The sequence below is a fragment of the Eremomyces bilateralis genome, assembly GCF_010015585.1.
Source record: "Eremomyces bilateralis CBS 781.70 unplaced genomic scaffold P152scaffold_13, whole genome shotgun sequence".
NCBI lineage: Eukaryota > Fungi > Ascomycota > Dothideomycetes > Eremomycetales > Eremomycetaceae > Eremomyces > Eremomyces bilateralis.
Genome location: NW_022985079.1, coordinates 582,689 through 605,182, shown reverse-complemented (window position 1 = coordinate 605,182; position 22,494 = coordinate 582,689). Strand labels below are relative to the sequence as shown.

General features: G+C 54.0%; 8 protein-coding genes across 8 annotated transcripts; 5 read left to right on the top strand and 3 right to left on the bottom strand.

The window, feature by feature from the left end:
- Positions 1 to 511: 511 nt before the first annotated feature.
- Positions 512 to 1,977, bottom strand: P152DRAFT_371506 (uncharacterized protein; the record flags this gene model as incomplete). The annotated part of the gene is made up of 2 exons (XM_033675521.1): positions 512 to 574; positions 655 to 1,977. Coding segments are annotated over 2 exons (1,386 nt in total), but the record flags the coding sequence as incomplete, so codon positions are not given.
- A 6,322-nt stretch (positions 1,978 to 8,299) lies between these two features.
- Positions 8,300 to 10,018, bottom strand: P152DRAFT_459548 (mitochondrial carrier protein-like protein). Its single transcript, XM_033679703.1, has 3 exons — positions 9,720 to 10,018; positions 9,372 to 9,666; positions 8,300 to 9,317 (listed from the first exon to the last, which is right to left on the bottom strand). Exons 1-3 carry the CDS (start codon positions 9,906 to 9,908, stop codon positions 8,545 to 8,547), a joined length of 1,257 nt encoding a protein of 418 aa, XP_033533241.1. The 5' UTR covers positions 9,909 to 10,018; the 3' UTR covers positions 8,300 to 8,544.
- Positions 10,019 to 10,043: 25 nt separating this feature from the next.
- On the top strand, positions 10,044 to 10,766 carry P152DRAFT_60916 (uncharacterized protein). The gene has a single exon (XM_033683112.1). It carries the CDS (start codon positions 10,148 to 10,150, stop codon positions 10,646 to 10,648), a length of 501 nt encoding a protein of 166 aa, XP_033533240.1. The 5' UTR covers positions 10,044 to 10,147; the 3' UTR covers positions 10,649 to 10,766.
- Positions 10,767 to 10,769: 3 nt separating this feature from the next.
- P152DRAFT_60891 (uncharacterized protein) lies at positions 10,770 to 12,179 on the top strand. Its single transcript, XM_033683111.1, has 3 exons — positions 10,770 to 11,029; positions 11,112 to 11,333; positions 11,400 to 12,179. Exons 1-3 carry the CDS (start codon positions 10,959 to 10,961, stop codon positions 12,088 to 12,090), a joined length of 984 nt encoding a protein of 327 aa, XP_033533239.1. The 5' UTR covers positions 10,770 to 10,958; the 3' UTR covers positions 12,091 to 12,179.
- Positions 12,180 to 12,754: 575 nt separating this feature from the next.
- On the top strand, positions 12,755 to 14,321 carry P152DRAFT_459545 (putative translation initiation factor 2 alpha subunit). The gene is made up of 3 exons (XM_033679702.1): positions 12,755 to 12,929; positions 12,979 to 13,141; positions 13,202 to 14,321. Exons 1-3 carry the CDS (start codon positions 12,852 to 12,854, stop codon positions 13,885 to 13,887), a joined length of 927 nt encoding a protein of 308 aa, XP_033533238.1. The 5' UTR covers positions 12,755 to 12,851; the 3' UTR covers positions 13,888 to 14,321.
- A 127-nt stretch (positions 14,322 to 14,448) lies between these two features.
- P152DRAFT_459543 (uncharacterized protein) lies at positions 14,449 to 17,044 on the top strand. The gene is made up of 7 exons (XM_033679701.1): positions 14,449 to 14,660; positions 14,714 to 15,041; positions 15,101 to 15,977; positions 16,023 to 16,074; positions 16,129 to 16,211; positions 16,265 to 16,322; positions 16,377 to 17,044. The coding sequence occupies exons 1-7, from the start codon at positions 14,588 to 14,590 to the stop codon at positions 16,766 to 16,768; spliced, it is 1,863 nt and encodes a 620-aa protein (XP_033533237.1). The 5' UTR covers positions 14,449 to 14,587; the 3' UTR covers positions 16,769 to 17,044.
- A 271-nt stretch (positions 17,045 to 17,315) lies between these two features.
- P152DRAFT_508126 (uncharacterized protein) lies at positions 17,316 to 20,714 on the top strand (the record flags this gene model as incomplete). Its single annotated transcript, XM_033682571.1, has 4 exons — positions 17,316 to 17,399; positions 17,451 to 18,626; positions 18,660 to 18,875; positions 18,906 to 20,714. 4 exons carry the CDS (start codon positions 17,316 to 17,318, stop codon positions 20,712 to 20,714), a joined length of 3,285 nt encoding a protein of 1,094 aa, XP_033533236.1.
- A 116-nt stretch (positions 20,715 to 20,830) lies between these two features.
- On the bottom strand, positions 20,831 to 22,230 carry P152DRAFT_459542 (RmlC-like cupin). Its single transcript, XM_033679700.1, has one exon. It carries the CDS (start codon positions 21,843 to 21,845, stop codon positions 21,042 to 21,044), a length of 804 nt encoding a protein of 267 aa, XP_033533235.1. The 5' UTR covers positions 21,846 to 22,230; the 3' UTR covers positions 20,831 to 21,041.
- Between the last annotated feature and the right edge of the window lie 264 nt (positions 22,231 to 22,494).

Here is a 22,494-nt window from a genome sequence, read left to right as displayed (position 1 = left end):
CACCCGTGTAAGGCGCTGGCGCGTACCCTGGTCCATGGCCGCCAGGGTCCGTACTGGGCGTCCTGATCGAACCGCCTTCCGAGAAGATGTTAGACGCTGCTCCAGTCGTCGTGTTGGTCCCAGTGTCGATGTATGAAGCAAGATCCCAGGACGACCGTGCTCCGTATCCATATGTGCCACCAGCCGGCAATCCCGGAGAGAGGGTCGGATTGCTCGTCGCCTGCCATCCTTGGAGTGCTCCGTAGCTCGCCCCATACCCACTGGATTGATGTCCAAGTCCGCTTTGACTTCGGATATCGGTTCCGTATGTTGCTAAGCCGCCGCTGCTTGTCAACGACTGACCAAGGCCGGAATCGGTAGTGGTGCGCGGAGAATACATGGCTGGAGATCGATGCATTTGTTGCGAAGAATGGCGGATCAGCGGCGCAGAGTCGGGACCCTGCGCAGTGATCTGGTATGGCGGAATGCGAGGGGCAGAGACGGGAGAAGAATCCCGGGCGCTGTATGAGGGACCGACGTAACTGTTCGGTCCAACCGATGGCAACGCACCCGCCGTGGAGGAGTAGCTCGCAGACTGGTGGAATCATTAGTGAATATCCCTTCAATCGGTAGGACAGCCGAATCGTGAGGAATGGTGAAAACTGGGGTCCTTACATATTTGCTGATGATTTTCTTCAGTGCCTGTTCAAGAATCTTCCACGGAAACACCTTCACATCCTTCTCAATATTGCGGGGTTTGGGATTGGGAAAGCCCATGATCAACTTGAAAAAGTCTTCGCTGTCAGCTTTGGATTTGGCAACTGTCAGTGGTCGGAAGCCCTCCAAGTTGCGTCGGATGCGGTTTTTTTCCTCGACGGTGAAGCGCACGGCGACAAGCGACTCCAACAAGTAGATGGTGTCCACGCTGGTGACGAAGTACTCCTGTCTCTCTTCCCACAAAATGCAGCTGATGCAGATGGAATTCGGCGCACGTTCCTCGGGTGAGACCGGTCGGAATAAAGTTATGATGGTGCTCCCGGCCTGAGAACGGGTGAACTGCACCAATCGTCGCCGGGCGTCGAGTTCAGCTCGGTTCCAGTTCTGGGTCATGGAGTCCAGATCACCATCGATCTTGAGCATTGCACGAGCGTTCGGGTAGATGGCATAGGGGTTGAATCCTGGATGCACCAGTCCAACCGGAGCGGAGGGCGGTTGTAGAGTCGTGGTCCGTACCAGTGGCGGATTCGACCCGAGTGACGCTGGCGTCAACGCTGGACCAGAAGGAGCGGGAGGTACCACGGCCAAGGCAGGGCTTTGACTTGGACGACTGGCCGTCGAGTATGGACTGTATGATGGGGATGGTGCCTGCGCTCCATGCGAAACGGGGCCTGCTGATGGGGGGTAGTGGTAGGAAACGGCGCGTCGAGAATAGGGAGGTGGTACTCGATCCCCGGAGTGAGCCGCAGACATACTATAAGATGGGACCGCCGGGCGAGCGTACGGAGATTGAGACAGCGGTCGATAAGCCGCTCCAAGATCGCGAGAAGTTCTACTCAATTGTTGTTGGCTTGCCACGCGTTTCAAATGATGGGGTGAACTTCTGTACCCTTCCGGTTCCGGGGAGACCTTTCGTTTTCGTGCGATGGCCTCATGAGAGGAATGGTGAGGGAGTGCCGACGCATCGAGGTAGGTAAAGTCGCCCACCTCGACGACCCGCACGCTCTGGCCGCCTTCGTCTTCCACGCTCAAGTACAGAGGCATCTGGCCTTCATACCACCCCGTCGTGTCGAAGGACGGGATGTCCGTCGAAAGTGTGTAGTCATAGTAGACACCGTCTGAGCCATTCTTTGTGATGGCGGTGTCACAACGACGAGTTGCAAACATGATGGTGAGAGCCGTGCGGCGGGGAGAGTACAGGTCGTAACCGGTTCGGACGCGGATGTAGATGCGTTCTCCATGTAGGGCTTTGGACGGTGCATAGGACAAGATTTCCAGAACATCCCGAGCTTGCGGCCTGGGAGGAATAAATGTATGCGGAGTGTACGCGTGAGGGATGTAGGCAGGGCCCTCATCACGCGCAGGATGATAGCTTGGGAGGGCGGGCATCTGCCCGGGCGGCTGAGCATGGGGTGTGTCGACCTCGCGTCCTAGTAGGGCACTGGGCCCTTCGCCAATCGTGTCTCTTCCCGTTGCATGGGGACCCCGCCCCACCTCACCTCCGCTGCCACTCCCACCACCACCCCTAGTCCCGCTCTCACTGCCCAACCCGGGCACATGCGCCAAATAGGGCGACGGCTGGATTGGATGTGGTGCCGGGATGGTGAAGCTGCTCTCCGTAGATGCGGTCGATCGCGTGGCGCCATAATCTATGCGGCCCGTTAGGACGTCCATCTCATGCATGTTCCAGGAGCGATCCAAAATCGATCTCCCCGATACCGAGAATCCGACAGAGCACTAGATCGAGGCTCGCACAATTCTTGGAGCTGACTTACCGTACACATATGACTCCTGCGACTCAGACATGGAAAGGGACCAGAGATTGGAAGCCTTCCAACAGTCACTGTGGAGAGGCGGTCCTCCTCACCCCTTTGCGAGGCGGCGATAAATTTCTAGAGCTGATTGGATGTTAAATTAGACTTGATGCGCGTCTATTGGGCAGTGCAATAAATGTATATGAATAGTTGTTCGCGAAGGATGACAGGGGTAATATGACAATTCAAGGCGGATATCCGGACCAGGCAGCAGCGGGTACAGCCACGCTTAGTCGATACGTCCAAACAAAAACAAGGCGAATTTCCACTCCGGGCGAATTAGAAAAATTGCCGACTCACTATATATTTTCCACTTCGGACTGAATCGTGTCGCAGGTGCGGTCCTGTTTGGAATGTAGTCGGGACTTCGGTCCTCGTCCACGCGGCTCTTCTGTTGATAGACTTGGGGATCCAATGCCGCAACAGTCTCGCAAGATATATTTCACTTTGCTCTTGTCTTGTTCCAACTGCGTTGAGAGTTGGTCGAGTGATAAAGCAGTGAGGCTGATAGAATCAGCAAAGGCCAAGAATGCTCTGATTCAACACCGATGGAAAGGCGAAATCACAGTAGTGCAGCCTGTCTGCCCAGCACTGAATATATACGGAAGCGGATAATTTTGCAAGGCGAGAGATCGTAGCGGATTGATATACGCTTCCCAGAAAGTGGATTTGGTGGCCTGAAACCACCCATGCGCCTGTGGCGTCGTTCTTTGATCTCGTCTTAGAAGCAGTCGTTAAAATGCGCTATCGCGCAGAAGCGGCATGAACTAAGTAGGCCGTCGTCGCTCTCAAGCGAGTCCAGGCACCGAACAACCGTCGTAGGTGTTGATGATCGCCACCAACCGATCCGATATCATAGTCCTGTGGAGAATCGTGTCGCATAGATGCAGCTGGTAAAGGCCAGTGGGCGCTGGCTAGATGCCCGTCCAGTGAAGCCGGAGAAACCCCTCCCAATTGACAGATGAGGGGAAGAGAGCAAATTTGGCGGCGAAGGAAAATCGTGAATGCGATGTCGAACAGAGCCAATCTGCGATGCGGATGAATGTGATTAGCAGGGACTTTGTCGCAGCTCAGGTCATCGTGTATCATGCACGGGCAAGTGGATTTATTGGGATAGAGGAAGAGAGAACGGCACGAAAGGCCGGACGAGACGTAGGGAGATGAAGAAGTGGAAGACATGATTCACCAGCCTCTTGGTTTGCCAGACGGCGAGAGTTGAATTACGCATTTCGGGACGGCGATGGGGCAGAACGCAACAGCGAAATGAATTCCGTGCCGAGCCAGAGTGTGGGGAGACTTACAAATATTACTCTTTCTTCGTTCCACACCACCGGAATTCCTCTTTGACGATGAAATTATCGATAAGACAAGGATCGAAAGCAATCGTCAATCCCTCGATGCCGATGGTATCTGCCCGGAAATTGCGGTTGACCACCAGCAACCTTCTTTATCAGCTCTCCGCGCTTTTTCAAAGAATTCCTCGTGTCGACATATTTTACCTTGAATCCCAAAGGTTCGGATGGGCGGCTGAGGCTAAGATTGCTTGAAAGAACCTCGCATATCTGCATCGCCAACCGATCACGTTAGCACCAAGCCACCCGCTCCGAGGAACCCGGAATCTAGACAAAGAATCTTTTCAGGGCGGAAACGGGATCACTGCTGCAGGACTTACAGTGCGAACCGAGCGTATCGTCGAAATCCCAACCCGTGATATGGTCCAACTGGGTGCCGTATCGCCGCCTCCCTAAGCTTGACTGGCGGGAAGAGGACAACCGCAACCGATCATGCGTTTTCACACTTGTCATAAGGATCCAGTCCAAGAGGCCTGGACCGGTTGCCCGTCCTGCTCTCCGTTTCTTGCTTGTACAATCAGATCAAGAGCTGTTGAATGGGTCCACGTTAGGAGTTGCCGGGAGTTGGCCAGTCCACAAGGGCTAGAATCGAAAGAGGCGAAACCGGGGTCGTGATTCAAAGTGGTGAGCAATGTTGATGCTCGAAATGCAGGCGGATTCGATTTCCACAACCGCTTCAAAAGGGTAGGATCCGACACTGGAGAGGAACAGGAAGACCTGTGAGAAGGGAGCATCTTTCACGAAGGAAGGGTGCCGCGTGCAGTGCTGATAGGGAGAAGATTTTATCATAACCAACCCACGAGAGTCTAGGGCATTCTCCATAACTCCCGTCATGACAAAGGTTGAGGAATGCCACGGAGTGACATCGGCGTTGATGAGATGAGTGCGCTGACCATTCACGGGCGAGAGATGGATGATGGGCGATGTGACTGGTCCAAGCGGACAAGCCAATGCTCTAGCTTTAAGCTTCGCCTCGCAAGTCGCAAGAACAAAGACGGATAGTAGTCCAGGAGACTCCATCTGCAAGAATGCCGATGGGCAATGGCAGAGAGACGGGGAGCCTCGGATCGTCTAGGGGTTTTGGAGGGGCGGTGATTCGAGTAGAATCATACCAACATGAATACCAGAAGCAAAACCCTCCTCCTGGGCTTCATCATCATCCCTTCGCTCTGACGGTCGCCTCCACAGCAGGACGAACAATCCATGGCGTGGCGGTCAAGTCAGCGCACCGGAGGGCCCTGGTTCCCTTACTCCCCCATCTTGTTACGCGAAACGGAGGCGGAAATGAGTGAGGCGGTTCGTTTGATAGGCGGGGAAGGAAGGGAAGCTATCCAGCCCTATGACGATTGTAGTTGGGCTCGGATGCCCGGAGTCTGGACAGCGGACGGAGGGCATCCATCATTCTCATCTTGGCTCCCAATTCCTAAAGTAAGTAGGTACGTACAAAGAAAGAGCGGTGCGCGTCACCTCTCGCCTCTCGGCACTCTGATAGTCTGATGTGATGTGACTATAGGTCCTTAGGATGAGGTGAGGTCAAGTCGTCCAGGGGCTGTCATGGAGGCTGGGAAAACATGGCATTAGGGTGGGGAGTTCAATGTCTCAAGCTGGCCCTGGTTAAAAATGGGAATCTCCTGACTATACCGCCTTAATTGCCCAACAAATACATCTCAGTCAGCATGTAGTCCCATACAACGTCTATTTATGGATATTTATGGAAACCTCTGTAATATTCAGACTTCTGGATCGCTTACTGGCTCACGAAAGTCACGATCTGATCGGCAAGTCTGCCAACGCAACAAATTCAACCAACATCTCTTCGGCGGGCTGTGTCTGATGTGTGATTGCGTTGCCACCGGTACTTCCTCTTGTCAACTTCAATCCCATCCCGTGGTGGACCATGAACCTGAGGGTCGATCATTTCCGCCCTTGCCCAGGTTTAGCAGTGAGGGAATGATATGCAGGGTCTATTGGAACAAAATGGGCCGGTCCTAGCCTCCTAAGGGGCAATTACTTAGTAGTACTATCGCAGCAAAATCCGGCGTCCAAGGCTCCAAGCTGAGAAATATTGACTCCACATCTCCTCCGCTCCGACAACGATTCAGCTAAATACATCCTCCAATCGTGAGATCAGATGGCCGTAACTCACTCTGAAAGGCCGTCGCAACCCCATCCGTTGGTATCCACAAGTTCGAATTGGATGTTGACGCTATGAGACTGCGGACGCCGCGGTTGCGCGGCTTGCTGCTCTCGTGAATGTGCCCTGGCTGATGCTGCATTACCTTCAAAATACTGACCTTGTTTAGCTAGTCGTTTCGGAAGCAAGATGATCAGTAGCAGTAGCAGTAATAATATCGATCCATGCTCCCTCAAGTCCCGAACCCATGGGTCTCCAACTGCGGGAAGCGGGCAAGCTGACAGGCTTCAACGCAGTGTTGTGGGCTTGTGGCATTGCCATCGGGGGTCCAGGTCCCGACGAATTGGACCAGCGTCGATCCCATGCCACGCTCCCTAGATCCGCGCCACCAAGCGCCACCTGGTTCAAACGAGTCGAGATTAAGGGGAAATGGTCCGGCTATGATGCCATGCAAAATTGCCAATAAATCGGCATCGTAGCTGGGCATTGACCGACGCATTCAATTTATCCATCCCAAAGGCTACGCAATTGACAAAGGAATCTAGGAGACATGCGAATCATATCCCACTGGTAAGATTAATGTTTGATGGCAAGGTGGTGAGTGATACCCTGGACTGTTGTGAATCGGAAAATATATGCTGACGAGGGACCAAGGGGACTGTGATAGAAGTCTAGAACATGGAGAGAAGTCGTTGTTAACAAAAAAGTATATAATATCGTGTAATTACCCAGTTTCATGAAGCATAATTAGTGACAGAGTACAAACTCACCCCTTTCGGCCCAACGTCCGACTGTCCCTGAGTCGCTCCCTGAGCATAGAATTCGAGGTTTACGAATCGTACCAGTTGGCCAGTCCGGTAGACCTACTACGTAATATCGCCATGAATCAGGTCCTAATCCCGTAGAAATCGAGAAATTGGCTCGTAGAATTTCGGAATCAATGAATATTGAATTCAGTTCGTAAAAGATTTAACATAGTCAGAATTCCGATGGATCTTTGGTATGGATGGATACGCTAACCCATCAAGCCCGAGGGGCGGCCATTTCGGGCCGCGCCACAGCGCCAGGATAGTTCCGCTCTAAAGCCTCCCGTCATCCCGTCTGTGGCCTGACCGTTGATACTTCTGTGACTGTTATCTGGATCGATGACACATCTTCCAGCCGCTATTCAAATGTAGGTGGGTTGAGAGACGGCTTCGCTGGGAGGGATTCTTTCCGTTGGCAAGTAATTCCGGATAGGTGAGCTTTGATTCCAACCACTGATGATGGAAGTGCCGTATCTGTCATCCCTCCTCCGCCGTTGGTTGCCTGTACGGACCAATTGCAAGGGGTAAGCGCCTCAGGTTTCCAGATGTTGGAATACCCAGCGATTCTTGCTTTCTGCTGTCAAGCTGTCAATTATTGTCGACGGGAGAATATACACGATGATCAATCGTGGGCCATGTCAGGCCTCTCGCGAGTCGTCGCCTCAACATCGATTTCGATCCATCCAAATTCCAGGTGTAGCGTCACCCCGGAAGCCTCATGATGTCGACGTGCGCTCGCCTCGTTGCGTCTGCAGCTCCGGTCTCCATGACCAGGAGTTGCATTGTTGACCGACAACGGCAAGATCCGCCTTTGGGCGTCGTTTGCATCGTCTGGGCGTGAACGTGCCCAATTGTCCATTTCAAATGGTGTCGATGTCGATGTTACGTCCAATCGTGCCGTCGCTCGAGTCATGGTCGTGGTCGCACACGCATTCTACGAAGTAAGAGGAACCTTCACCCAAGGGGCCTACACCGCCGCGCATCACCTTGCAACAGGACAGAATTTTGCAAGAGCCATGATATAACATCTATTCTTGAAGCTCCCAGGAGAATGCGAGGAACGCTAGAGTTGCATCAGCGCTTTCTAAGAGTTGGGGTGCGCTCACCTTGCATGTAGTCTTCCATCAATCTAGAGTGCTAGACACGCCTGCACGACCCATCGACTTCCTTGCGGTGACAGACGAAACTCGAAGGTCGGCCTGAAACGGGCCATGCGGTGAAGAATTACAAATACGAGCCTAACTCCACACTCCTCCTAGCCGTGAGCGTGATCGCGACTTGGAGCGGCGTGTACCGGGACGGCCCGATAACTGGCGCCTGACCCAGGGAGAAAGCAAGGGGGGAGGAGAAATCCCCGTTAGTCCTATCGGAATGCAAGTATTTGAAATCTCGACGCTGCTCCGTCCATCTTTGGAACTGAAGGTATCAGCCTCCCGAAGTCTAGGGAGTGAAACACGACGTGAGAGGCGAATTTGAGAGAACAGGATCGAGTGGAGCGAAAAGGATGGAAGAACATGATTGCTTCCTATTACAAATATCTATTCGACAGTTGTTATACACGGAGAGGCGCGGGCGTTTTCCAACTCTATTGATCAGCCATATCATCACCAAATCCAACGCACCTTCGTCCTTCGAATCTCGAGGGCGGTGCGATACTCCGTAGCCGTAACTCCAAGAAATGCGGCAGATCCCCGAACCTGACAACAGTACAGAGTCGCGCAAAGGCCACTGAAAAGCCCAGGTTATCGATCCATGAGCGGATGTTGTTCGAACCATCGGAGAAGCACTTGGTACATGACGAGCATCGTGCCGCTCTGGACGCTCGTCCAAACGAACCGAGGGCCCACACCGCGGAACCAGCCTGCGAATCCTTCGGTCCGGTAGATGATTCTCAGGCCGGTCATGACCGATGAGGTATCCAAAGTGACTGCGGAGGGATTTCGTAGTGTCGTCGATGGCGAGGAGGTGGATATGGGGCGGTTAGATCGCTGGCTGGTCTCCTGCGTCGGCGGGGAGACATGGGAGGTGGGGTGTTTTGACGACGGGTGTTGGAGAGTATTCGGTAATGGTGCGGTCGATTTGAGAACGGCGCTCCCCGAAGTTGCGGTTGCGCTGGACGAGGGGTTATGCTGGGTTTGGATTCGGGTTTTGACCACATCTAACGGGCATGTCAAAACCCCCGCCATGCCACCCGCTGACGCGCCGGTCAGGAGCTCCAGGGGTAGACCGATCTTTTTCGAGCCCATCCATCGTTGGGCGAACGCGCGCTCTTGCTCGTAGAATGCGAACTGCAATGCTGAGAAGGGAAGATCTCGGATCAAGGTAGCCTTATAGCCGTAAAACAACGCGGGAAGTCCCTCCCCTCTGTAAATGGTGCGCACAGCGTCCCGCATGGACCGATAGTTATAACCCGACTTAAAATACGGATTGTTATGTCGTCCTTGGAGCTGGAGGCGGGTCTTCAGCACTTCGGACGGGACGTAGAGGGGTGACGCCGCCAAGTCTGCGATGAAGCCTGCGATATCACCCGTCAGTGGGAGCTGAGACAAGGCGTTCATCCTCTACCAACCTGCGCTCAAGTATGCCAACGATGCATTCATGCCGCTGTCTAACAGGAGTCGTTTGCTCCATTCGTACGTGCCGAAGAAGATGACGGTCCCCGAGAACGAGCCCAGAAACGCCGGAGCCACTCCTCCATACAGGCCTCGGAAGCCTTCTTGCCGGAAAATGGTATAGTAACTGCCACCCATGGAGGTGTATTTTGGCGGCATATGCGGGTCGCCTTGCTGGCGCGTCTTCACCGTGTCCAGCGAATGCATCAGCATATCGCCCGTGGTCCCCCCGAGTCCGCCGGCGAGCATAGCCTGTCATGGAAATCCATTAGATGTGCGGTGGAGGTCAGATGGGGTGGTCGTACATGGAGATATTGCGGCCTCGCCGTTTCCATGGCTAGCTCATTGTCCATAGCTGCCGCCGCGCCATGCGATGCCACGGCGGGCTCGGCCACAGCGGTGAACGGGTGGTTCGAATCAGCATTATCGGTGACAGTGGCGGCCGTCCTGTCCGGAGCGCGGAAGCACTTGGCCAGTTGGCCAAGAAAGACCATTGAACATGGAACGGAAGGGGCTGGCCACCTAGATCACTTCCTACGATGGGAGAGAAGGGGTTGTAACGAATCTGAGCCGCAGATCAGGTGCAGTGTTCGGTCTTTCGTCGAATTCGACAATTGTCCATTGAAGATATTTTGGATTCGGGAGTTAGCTCGGCGCGTCGGATAGACCAACTGTGCAAAGAGAATGTTTACACCTGAGGCATTAGAGCTGGAGCACAACTCTTGAGTGCCTTATGGCCTCAGGCTGCAGTGACTGCTCCACCTGCCAGCATCGGTCAGCTTGCCGGGGTGGATCGAGATCACGTGGGGGGTGGACCGATGCGCCCCCCTGTCGTCTGGATTCTGGAGATTCTTCTTTTCCAAACCACGACAGCTTCATCATTTATGAGGTTCAAGGTTTGTCTAACTCCTGCTTCACCTTGATTGCCCATAACCAAGGTAAGCATACTGTGGCAAGTCCATGGTATTGGATGTCAACATCATCAGACCTATTAGACGGTCTCGTCTCACGGTCTCATGTCTCCAGCTCCTTCTCAGAATTGACTGGTAACCCCGCCAGTACATGCAGCAGTATCTTTGCACAGCAGAGTACAGTGTCAGGTGTTGCACAACCAGATGCAATGATCCGAGTACTTCAGTGGCAGCTGTATTCATCCTCTCATCCATCCCCTATTGTGGAATCAACAATAGCTTCATCGACAACTCGACACAGGTCCTTTCTATTGATCGACTAGGAATTCATTGACCATGCCCCTCGCACGTGACTGACCAGTACTCCTCCATCCCATTCCCAGCCACCGGCTTTTGTTTACAGTTTACACGTCCAGCCACCGCCCTCCCGCTCTCCCTCCTGGTCTCGTCTCCATTTCGCACTTGCATCATCAACCCCATCATCCCGTTCACTTCTCAACGCGCCTTGTCCTTGCACCGTCCTCAACCTCCGATCTCCCAATTGCGCTTTTTGCATAATCTATTTCCACACGCCGACTGCGTGTTTATTGGCTTCGCGTATTTGGTCCCACCGCATCGCTACCACTTGCCACCATGGCCGCCTGGTTACAGAAACAAAAGAAGGGCGAGCTCCTTGACCTTGCCAAAGAAGCTGGGCTCCGAAAGTGAGTGGCGCCGCATCCATCCAAGAGATGCGCCTCCTAGATCTGTTGCCGCGCAAGATGCTGACGCGTCGATCGCCTGTAGCACGGATGGGTTGCTGAAAGACGATTTGATTGAATCGTTAGAGAAGCACCTACGCGACCATCAATCCTCGCTGGGAACCAAGTCCGCCTTCAGCGATTTCTACGGTCGCTTGTCGCCCACGAAACGCGACCGCGTCTTGGTCTCCGTCGGAGGTTCCGAGGGCGACAGGGAACCCAAACCGGCGCGCCAGCGCAGGAAGACGATCAAAAGCGAAGAGGACGAGTATGTGCAATCCACCCCGCCATGACGCGTCGCATATGGCCAATGCTGACATGCTCCCAATCACAGCGCCGATACGCCCATCAAAAAGGTCGTTGCGAAGACTCCACGCGCCATCCAGCGCGTCGCGTCCGGTGTCCCTCTCCCCCGATCACCGGCCAGCGCGGCCAAGCAGCGGGTTCAGGAGTTCACCGGCCAGGTATCCAAGGCCATGGACGAGGCGGGCGTCAGCGAGAACGTCGACGCGTTCCGACATCAACTGAGCAACGTTCACTCGATCAGCTTGATCCTCCTCGTCCTGGAAGGCCTGGCGATCCAGCCACTGGTGCTGCCGTGGGTGAATTGGTTCGACATTCCCGCGAACCCGTCTCTGCGATTCCCCCAGACCCCGATCTACGGGCCGAACGTGTACATGCTCGCGTCGCAGGAATATTGGTCGTGGATCACGGTGTGGTTGACTACCAGTGTCGGTCTCCCCCTCCTCGCTGCCTATTTCTGCAACATGACCCTCGGCGCCAAGGCGTCGTTCGAGAAGAAGTTTGACCCCTTCACCTTCCATGTGGTCAAGGCGATGGTTGCGTGGCTCGTCTTCGGCCAGGGCATCACCCTTGGTCTGGCCAACTCCTTGACGATCCGTCAAGTCAATTCCGCCTTCTTTGGAGGATACCAGTTCCTATTGCTCGGCTCCGCCATCGGTATGGTCGCGAGCGTATACGATGCGATTCTTCGAGGCAGCTCTTCAGTCGGGCGCCGATCCTGAACGTGTTACGGTGGACGGGCGGTGGTACTGATGGGTTTTCTGTGAGGCATGCTGCCTGAAGAAGATTGCAGCTCACTTTTGTTTCGCGATGTTGCTATGGGATTCCTTGGTTGGAGGCGAACTTTTGGGTTTTGAAAGGTTTTTGAGCTTTGGCGTGCCACCCTAGGGGGCTCCATTCCTACGTCGTGTGGACGACAGATTGGTGTTGAGGAGTTTTGGATGGGACGATATTCGGCCTGGCTGGCGGAAACTCTGGATGGCGGGGAAGAGATCGAGGGGTAGGATAACGACCATTCGTAACCGTTAATATATGAACATTCTTTCCGACTAGACTCGCATTTGTATGATGGGGCTCCGATCGTAGGGAGATATTACCAGCTGAGCAGTTTCCTTGAAGGGAGCATATCTTCCCGAGATTAAGACTGGACCCGTACGGTATTTCCAGATCTAGACTCTCAGCTATGAAATAGAATCTCTCTTCCAAAAAAAGCTTGCATTCATTCTTACTGTGGAAGATGTCGGTTTCGGCCTGATCACTGATGGTGAAGTCGTGGTGGACACAACACCACATCGGCGTTTGGGGCTTGGGCCAATCAGATCGAAAGTGGGGGAGGCGAAAGAGAACTTTCGATATTTCAATACAGTTGACTCAACTTCGATAATTCCCCAATTTCCTCCACACTGCCCTTCCACCCACCAGAATTCCCCTCGATCCACGACGACACCGAAATTCCTTCCATCATCACACACCGTCCGCCACCATGTCGCTCACCAATTGTCGGTACTACGAGGAGAAGTACCCGGAGGTGGACAGCTTTGTCATGGTCAATGTCAAGCAGGTTCGTGTCCTTCCGATGCCGCGCACGACGGCGAACTGACGCGCGATAGATCGCCGAGATGGGTGCTTACGTCAAGCTCCTCGAATACGATAACATCGATGGCATGATCCTGCTCAGCGAGCTGTCCCGGCGGCGTATCCGATCCATCCAGAAGCTCATCCGCGTGGGCCGCAACGAGGTCGTCGTGGTTCTCCGTGTGGATCCCGACAAAGGTATGGACACCCGCAAGGACGACGTTACCGCAGAATACTGATCTCCCCGGCGCACTGCAGGTTATATCGATTTATCGAAGCGTCGAGTATCGCCCGAAGACATCGTGAAATGCGAGGAACGATACAACAAAAGCAAGATGGTTCATTCCATCATGCGCCACGTCGCCGAGAAAACCAACACGCCCATCGAGGAGCTCTACCAGGGTTTCGGGTGGCCCTTGAACAAGAAATACGGCCACGCCCTAGACGCCTTTAAGATCTCCATCACCAACCCCGACGTCTGGAAAGACGTCACATTCCCGAGCGACACGGTGCGAAGCGAGCTGGTCGCGTTCATCGCGAAGCGCCTGACGCCGCAACCGACCAAGGTCCGCGCCGATGTCGAGGTCACCTGTTTCGGGTATGATGGGATCGACGCGGTCAAGGCGGCGTTGCGATGCGCCGAGGCGAACAACACCGAGGAGAATTCGGTCAAGGTGAAGCTGGTGTCGCCGCCGCTCTACGTCCTGACCAGCACGTGCTTGGATAAGAACGTGGGGATCGCGATGTTGGAGAGCTCGATCAAGGAGATCGAGAAGAACATCGTGGCGGCGGGAGGGTCGTGTACCGTGAAGATGGCACCCAAGGCGGTTACGGAGAACGACGATGCCGAGTTGGAGGCGCTCATGGAGAAGAAGGAGAGAGAAAACCAGGAGGTTAGCGGAGATGAGGACGAGAGCGATTCAGACGAAGCCATCCCGGAGTGAGACTCCCAGTCTCCTTGATGTGTTTTCGTGCGCAGAGGTCTTAGGGGAGCACGGGTCTACCGGTCACAGAGAGGCAGTCCCTGGAATTGTCCCTAGTGGAAGGCTTCGGGCCGTAGCTACGGGATCGCAGAGTGAAGACGATGAAGGCATCGTGAGTTGCTGTGTTCTCAACAGGGCGTCCATCTCCTGGACACAGTGACGAATTCGGATGCACTCTAAATGAATGAATGTATTGCATGGCTACTCTGTTCTCCCAGTCGTACCAACGTATTTCAGCAATGCAAATATGAATACCGGTACCTCACTATTCTCCGAATCCTATAGTATTCCCATCCGCCATCTCCTAGGTACCTATATGGTATTCTATTCAATACGATTCGGCACACTTCACGTTCAGGGAGCCACCCCGCATTTATTATGACGATCGCATTAGGAACTGAGTAAGATCCAACAGGGGTTCCCCCTTGTTGCTGAGTGACGTTCTCCCTGGGCGCGAAGCTTGGAGCTATCAGTCCAAACTCCAGTCCAGCCGATTCCAACTTTCCCCTCCCAAAACATTGCCATGCATTCACTACTTTCGACGTGTTCCATGAGCTCAGTTGTAAATTATTGAAGTCGGTTTAGGTTTACTACAGCGTGTTTGTTGTTTGGTTCATTCCCCAACTCCAATCGCCGCCGCGTCCTCCCAACCCCCTCGACAATGGTCCGCTGGGGCCGTCTCTTCGATTGGGATGGCCGAGACCGTCGCCATCTTCACCATGAATTCCAAGCTCGTGCGATCCCGTACGCCCCTTGCCTGGAGATGACGGTCACTGATCCTAGTTAGTGCTACCGACCCGGCGAAACAATGTCGTGCCCTCTCCTTTCCCCGCCAAAGAGGTAACCAAAGTCGCCCTCCGCCTCAAGCACCAGATCGAACAGGTCATCCCCTGCGAATTGGACGAGTGCACGGTCACGAAACCACACAGCTCGATCATTACACATGCCGTCGTGAACACCGCGAAGCAGGCGGGGGGCGAGGAATACGCTGCGTGCGTGGTGTACTGCCTGCTGGTGGCGAAGAAATGGTTCACCATCCAGGCGCATCACGAGCTCTGGGATGCGGACATGCATCGCGTCCGAAGTGTGGCATGCGAAATCATTGCCAAGCGAATGTAGGTTGTCGTCCTATTCGATTATCCTCCGGCACGCGTTCATGCTAATATATCGACAGAATCGAAGAAGAGGAAGACCAGCAGTACCTCCTCGAACAGGTCCTCCTCAAACGATATTCGATATATGTCAACGAAGAAGATACGCTACCAGCCAATGCTGTGGAGCGAGCCGTCGACCTCCATGCCTTAACTGTGATCGGCTCGTCTGGGTACCAAAAGTGCATAGCATATCTCTGGAGGGGTTGGTTGGTCCAAGATGACGACGATCCGTCCCGGTTTGTCGATTATCATGAGAAAACGAACACCAACTACTGGGCACACTTCAATCCGGATCGCCTGAGAGTGCCGCGCTATCAGAACAACGTCCAGATTGCCTTCTCGTTCATTTACCTGGCGCTGTACACAGCTGCCGTCAACACCATCAATCCGTCAGGCGACCTGGATATCGTGGAAGGGCTTCTGTACCTCTCCACGCTGGGGTTCATCTGCGAAGAAGTGTCGAAATTCTGGAAAATTGGCCGCTATTACTTTGGGTTTTGGAATGCTTTTAACAGTACCCTCTACACCCTGCTCACGGTAAGCTTCGTCTTGAGAATGGTTGCGCTGGCGCACCCTATGGGCGACGTCAAACGAGGCCACTTTAACGAATTGAGCTACAACTTTTTGGCCTTCACGGCTCCCATGTTCTGGGGAAGACTCGTGCTGTACCTCGATTCGTTCCGGTTCTTCGGCGCCATGCTTGTGGTGCTCAAGGTCATGATGAAGGAGTCTCTTATCTTCTTTGCGCTGTTGATTTTCATCCTGGTCGGCTTCTTGCAGGCGTTCGTCGGGCTGGACCAGGTTGATAACAAATTGACTGCCACGACCTTCATCCTTCAAGCGATGGCGAATGCGATCATGCAGTCTCCAGATTTCAGTGGCTTCGATAACTATGCGGTAAGGATGCTCCCAGTCGCTCCATGACTAGACTAACCGGACCAGCCTCCGTTCGGCATCATTCTCTATTACATTTATACCTTCGTAATCATGGTCGGTAAGTACAACCGTTGTGAGCCATCCATCGAGTGCAGATTACTGACGTCTACAGTGCTTTTGAATATTCTCATCGCCCTATACAACAGCGCATATGAGGATATTACGGACAATGCAGTGGATGAGTATATGGCGTTGGTAAACATCAATAAGCTCCCACATTTCCCAGATGCACCCTAATACCATTGCAGTTTGCGCAGAAGACCATGCAATTTGTTCGCGCCCCGGATGAGAATGTTTTCATCGCTCGTAAGTTCCGTAATCCCCCTAGAACTGCCGCCACTAGCTCACCGAGGACCCTAGCACTCAACGTGATCGAGATCGTCTGCCTCATCCTCCCATTCGAATGGTGGCTGCCGGACGCGACCTACGCGAAGCTGAACGATTACATCATGCTGGTCATCTACTCCCCCCTGCTACTGATCACGGCGATCTTGGAGACGCAGCAGGCGCACCTCGTCCGGAAGAACCGGAAGCGGGGCGAGGAGTACGACGACGTGATCGAGGAGTGGGAGCAGATGGACGGCGAGCTCGATTTCGAGGGAGAGGGATGGCATAAGAAGGTGGAGGACTCTAGGCCGAACGTCGAGACGGATGCGGCGATTCTCGAGATTCGGGAGTTGAGGGCGGAGATCAAGGAGCTTAGGGAGTTGGTGAGTCAGAAAGGGACAGGGCACGGTCATGGCGGTGGTTGAGTGATGACGAGTTCCTTTGCTTTGCGATTGCAGCGTCCGTTAGGTAGCTCTTTGGGTGAATGCGGCTCTTATAGTACCTGTTCATAAATCAGGAGAGGCTTCTCTGACGCTGGAGGCCCCCACAGCTAGCCTGGTTACCATTTATCAGTCGGTTACGGCCTTGGTCTGTCGTTCGTTCGAACAGTTAAACGGCCAATAAATCACTCCACCAACTAAGAACGGCCATGCACCACCACCCACAAGATCAAGAAAGAGCTCTCAATCTGTCAATCATAGTTGTGCCTTGAGAGTAGAGGCTCGCGCTTTGGTCGTGATGGATGACGTCGGCCCAGTTATCAGCAAGGGCAGCAGGGATGGGAACTATATCTACACCACTGCATTCGAAGGCTTGAAGTCGACCACTTCCTCTCCATGCATCATTATTCACTTCTTCTTAGTATTGTGCTTCGTATTGTTTGATCGCGCCTAAATGACTAATTTCTAATCTATTGTTCCTTTCCAACCGCCCGCGTCGTGGTCCATCCGCGTAAAGGCTGTTTCATGGCAGATGAATCCCCAGCCATCACACGTTGATCCTACCCAACCTTCGGCCCCGAAGCTTGACTCCAAGTCCTATACCGCTCAACGACTTGTACGTCGGCTTTTCTGATTGTAGTGGTGAACTCAGACTCATTGATCGCAGCAACATGCGACTCCCAACCACCTCCACATCACCGCCAGGCGCCACTTCATCGGACCCATTCCCGAGGGCTGGCTGAAGACCCATCGACGCGAGCGGTATCAGCATCGTTTACACATCAACTACTCCTCCCGAGCCGTCACCTTCTCAGCCAACCCAGAAACGGCACGACAGCGACGATTGCTTGGTCTTGTGGGCCCGAGCGCATCGGCTTCGTTTGCCGCGAGCTTTCCACAGCCTGGGGATCTTACGGAAGCGGACTCGGAAGATGACGATGGGGATGCTGATGCCACGATTGCTGCCCCATCGGCATCGCCCGCGCCAGGAGAACGATCGCCCGACGATGATGGAGCCGGATCGCTGGAACGAGATGTTTCTGGGGAGCAAATGGAGGACATCATAGAGGAATCGAGACCGTTACGAGAAGCCGAAATGTCTTCAGATGCAGAGTCAATACAATCCTCGCAGTCCAGTAGCAGGACGAGGTCGGCGCAGGAGGAGGTGCTCATGACCGACCAGCCGAACGGAGAGCCAAGGACAAATGCGCAGTCTGACAATGACCCAGGTCCAGCTGGAGACGAGGAGCAAGCCAATTCAGATGCAACAGAAACTCGCAGGGTGTCAAGCCTATTGGGTGTTCCTGGGTCGGATACCGGTCCTCTCGAGCCCACTTCGTCCAATGTCTCTCTTCTACGACATGGTCTCGACGGAGCATATACCCGCGACCAGGATCCAACTAACGGGCCGGGCCTCCATCTAGTCCATGGCGATGACGAGGAAGCGCGTATTGAACCTGATGCCGAACAAGTGACCGGTTCCAAACGGTCAGCTCGTAGGAAAAGCCGTGGAGTAGTTCACTTCGATATAGCGGAAGATTCCCGTCGCGCACATCTTTTAGCCAAAGCTCGGGCGGGACAGGTTTCCATGCAAACCCGTGCAGGGGCGCTATTCCGTCGTCGACGTCAAGAAGGCCAAATCGTAAAGATGGAGAAAATGCTGATCCGCGTGGACTTGTCACCGGACACGAAGCTGCCGGCAGACTACGATGAGAACTGCAGCGAGAAGATAATCACACGGACTCTCGAGAAGTGGCGGGAGTACATGGTGGTGTGTCGAGAAGGCGGGGAGGACGGCGCTGGGTTCGTGCTGCAGATCTATGAGACGCGAGTGATCCCGGAGGTTGAGACGCCCGAGCTGAAAAAGCGATTCAAGTTTGAGTTGAACCTGGACCTGAAACGCGTTCGCGTCAACCTCTTCAGCAGTTTGGACAAGACCTTGGTGCTCTGGGAGTCTTTTCCACGAGGCACGAGGATATTCTTGCTGCGAACACGATCGGGAATCGCTGGGGTGGAGTGGCATACGTTTCTGCGAAACATCCTAGGCTGGAGGCGAGCGGCAGAACTCCAGGTGAACGTCCCCGACCTAAACGTCAACTTGCTGCTTGACAATCCCTTCCAGGATCTCGAGGAGTCTCGGGATCTTCTGCCGGCTGCGGAGGGGGATGACACTGCTATCACTAAGACGTTGGAGCAAGAGCAGGCGGTCGCAAGCCAAATCGTTTCGCGATGTCTTATCCTTCTGAAAGAATCCTCCCAGTTTCGCGACGTCATGGAAGTGCTTGCAGGAGAAGACCGGTCGTTTGGTCTAGCGTGGAGACGGTATGATCGTTTGGAATGGATCCATGGCGCGAATGAACGCAAGATGTACGGCACGCTGGCAATGATCAAGTCTCATGACCTGGAACTCCGACAAAAACGACATTACGCGACCACAGTGCGAGTGAACGGCGGCGAATTCATCACGGAACCTCTGCCTGTCGAAGGTTTCTTGGTTCGACTGACTTCGCAGCGGGGTGTTCATCAGAGAATGGGCAAACTGTTCCACAAACGGTTGTATTTCTCGACCCATGATGAATTTCTCGTCTTCAACCGCCCAGCGAAGGTAGTGCCGCCGCCTCCTCCCACCCTTGCGGAATCTAGGAGCACCGAAGTCCCAGCGAGTGAGGAGATCGTGGAACCACCGCCGCTCATGTACAACATCGATCCATTCCCGGTCAAGGATGATAGAATACAGTGGCTGGGGTCAAGAGCATCGGAAACCACAGCCTCTCATCACGATCGAGGGGCCTATGCTGAGATGCAGAGGAAGGTCAATATCCTTGCGGAATGCGACGGGTGCATCAACCTCTGCAATGTGACCAAGGTGCGAAACGTGGTGCGCGGTGACACCGTCGCTGACGACAACGTCGATGAGGGTCCTGATGCGGATTATGATGAAGAAGTTCCGGATACATATAGAGAAGATGGGATGTCCGGAAACTTCGACGACGACCGGACGTTCGAACTGGTCCTCCGAAACGGTTTGATCATCCGCTTGCAGGCGTACGATAAAGTCACGAAAAACGAGTGGAAACGCTGCCTCCGTGATCTTGTGCGGTATTGGAAGGCCCGCACGAAGATGGACGTCACCCTTCTGCAGCTGGTTCGGAAACAAAATCTCGAACAGCTACGCATCGACGAGGCTGCGGAAGCCATCGTCGGTCAATATGCACGGAAGTGGGAAGTCACGAATTCGTTCGCCTCTTCGGACATATACAACATGTGCGGCCCGTCGTGTTGTCGAGCGATCCACCTGTCCGGCTCCTTGTTCCGCAAGCCCCGGAAGCACACCAATTTCATCCGCGTCTCGGTCATCCTAACCCAAGGCAAGCTCCTCATCTTTTCGTCCAGCCTTCGCACGCAGTCCGGCATCCAAGTGCCACAGATTCACCACGAAAAAGTGCAGGCCATCGATTTGAGCGAGTGTTACATCTATTCGGGGCCCTTGACCGAGCCAGAGCTGCTGTATCAGAATCGAACGTTCGACAGCAACCGCCCCGGCCGAACGGCGCTGCCGCGGCTCTATCGGGAAGACGGCTGGACCAGCCAAGACGATGATCTGATGACGAGCTTCGTGATTTGGCACAGCAAGCGGAAGAGCTTCTTCCGCAGTCAGGAGCTGGAGGAATCCAAAAAGACTCCGGCGGATCCACAGATCGATGCAAGGCGTGAATCGGCCGGCTCAACCGGATCCGGCTCGCGCAGCGGACTGGAAACCCGAATGCGATCACGGCTGAAGAGGGTCAGTCAGCTGGGCGTGACGGGGCGAAACGAGGTGTTCCGGACGAGGAGCCGCGCGGAAAGAGATCGATGGGTGCTAGCGATCGGTATGGAGATTGAACGTCAGCAGGGCGTGGAGGATGTTCGCATTGCAGGGCAACCGGGCTAGAGGTAGCCTCTTACCATCCTTAACCTTCTCATGCATTTACTTTGCCTTTTTCTTTTTGTGTTTTGAGATATCCATAAGAGCGAGGCGTTAGGGCAACTGAACGGACAATTGTTGCTACACAATTGCATGTTTGGACGGACCGTATAGGTATGGCGATTAATTATCAGGAAGTACTAGGGCTTCCTATGAGACCTGCAGTACGGAGCATATTTCCCCAACAGCTTTTTTGACTTCTTCGATTTGTGACTTTTCCATATCCCTTAACGCCATGCTAGATACATTCATTTGGATGAAGCAAGATGTTGCCTGGGATCGATTTCAATATCACTATTTTTGTCCCATGTCGAAAACCAACACCTCAGCCTCCGAATCCCCGATATTCCCTATTTCAACCGTTCCTGGCCCTTCCGCTCCCTCGACAAAGGCACCGTCTCCTTCTCCCAAAACCTTATCTCCGATCTTGATCTGAGAGCCGCCCTGCTTCGGCTGAAGCCGACCCTTCATAACCACGTGGACATAGACCTTCCTCGGCCCTTTGGCCACGAGGTCGTGCACCACTTTTTTACCAGGCGAAAGAACCGTGGTATCCATAGTCAAGTCGGCGTGCAAGGCGATCGGACCCTCCGCATTGTCCGCGTTCTCCCCCACTCGGTCGACCGAGTCGATGATCCTCGCCAAGCGGTCCTGCTTCTCCGCCTCCTCGAAGCGGCGCGTGACATATTCCGGGGCGAGGCCTTTCGTGCTCGGCTTGGCCCAGATCTGGAGGAAGTGCACCTCGCGCTCCGTATGACCGTTCCATTCGCTGTGGCGCACGCCGGTTCCGGCGCTCGTGAACTGGACGTCGCCGCGAGTGAGGGTCTCGACGTTGCCGAGACTGTCTTTGTGGGACAGTTCCCCGGACACGACGTAGGTCCAGATGAGGTGTTCGGCATGGGGGTGGGCACCGAAGCCCTTCGAAGGGGCTACGCGGTCCTCGTTGATGACGCGCAACGGTCCATACGAGGTGTAGGATGCGTCATAGTATGATGCGAAGGAGAAGGTGTGGTAGGTGTGGAGCCAGCCGTGGTCAGCGTGTCCTCGCGTGTTCCACGGGCGGGTAGTAACTGTTAAGTTCTGTGTAGCTGTAGACATTGCTCGAGAAGTTTGAGACAGGCGGGGGGTGACTCGAGGCAGTGATGAACGGAGGAGTCGTGAAGCCAGCTTGACGGTAGTAATACAGTTGAACTGTGATTTCTACGGATTGATATTTGATGTGGCGATCTCAAGAGGAGGAGGCATTCAGAGACATATATATACCCCTAGATGGATAGAACTGCTCGACGGGGCTCGCGAGGAGTAGCTGGTTCTCGAACCCTTAGTTCCATTTCGTGATGGACAGATGGGGATTCAGTAAGCAGTACCTAATTATGCATGCAGTACCAATGTATTATGTAATTATTTACCTAAGATACTTGAATACCATTTCCAAATCGCGGAACAGGACGTTCGAGTGCTGTTGGAATGTTTGCTCAGAGACTCAGACGCCTGTCTGGCGTTAATCAGCGATTGGAAATCAATGCGAGCGCCACAGTGCGGAAGCGGAATGTTTGGATTGGGTCTTGGCAATATTGCTGACGTCAACATGTGGCTTGAAATGAAACAACAAATATCACCTGACTAGGGACTATAATGTTCCAAGCGCCACATGTTGCGCCACACACCTCTGTCCTGGAACCAGTCACAGTGCGGCAACACCAACCTCCGGTCACGACTTCCCCAACTTCCGTTGTGTTGGAGCCTG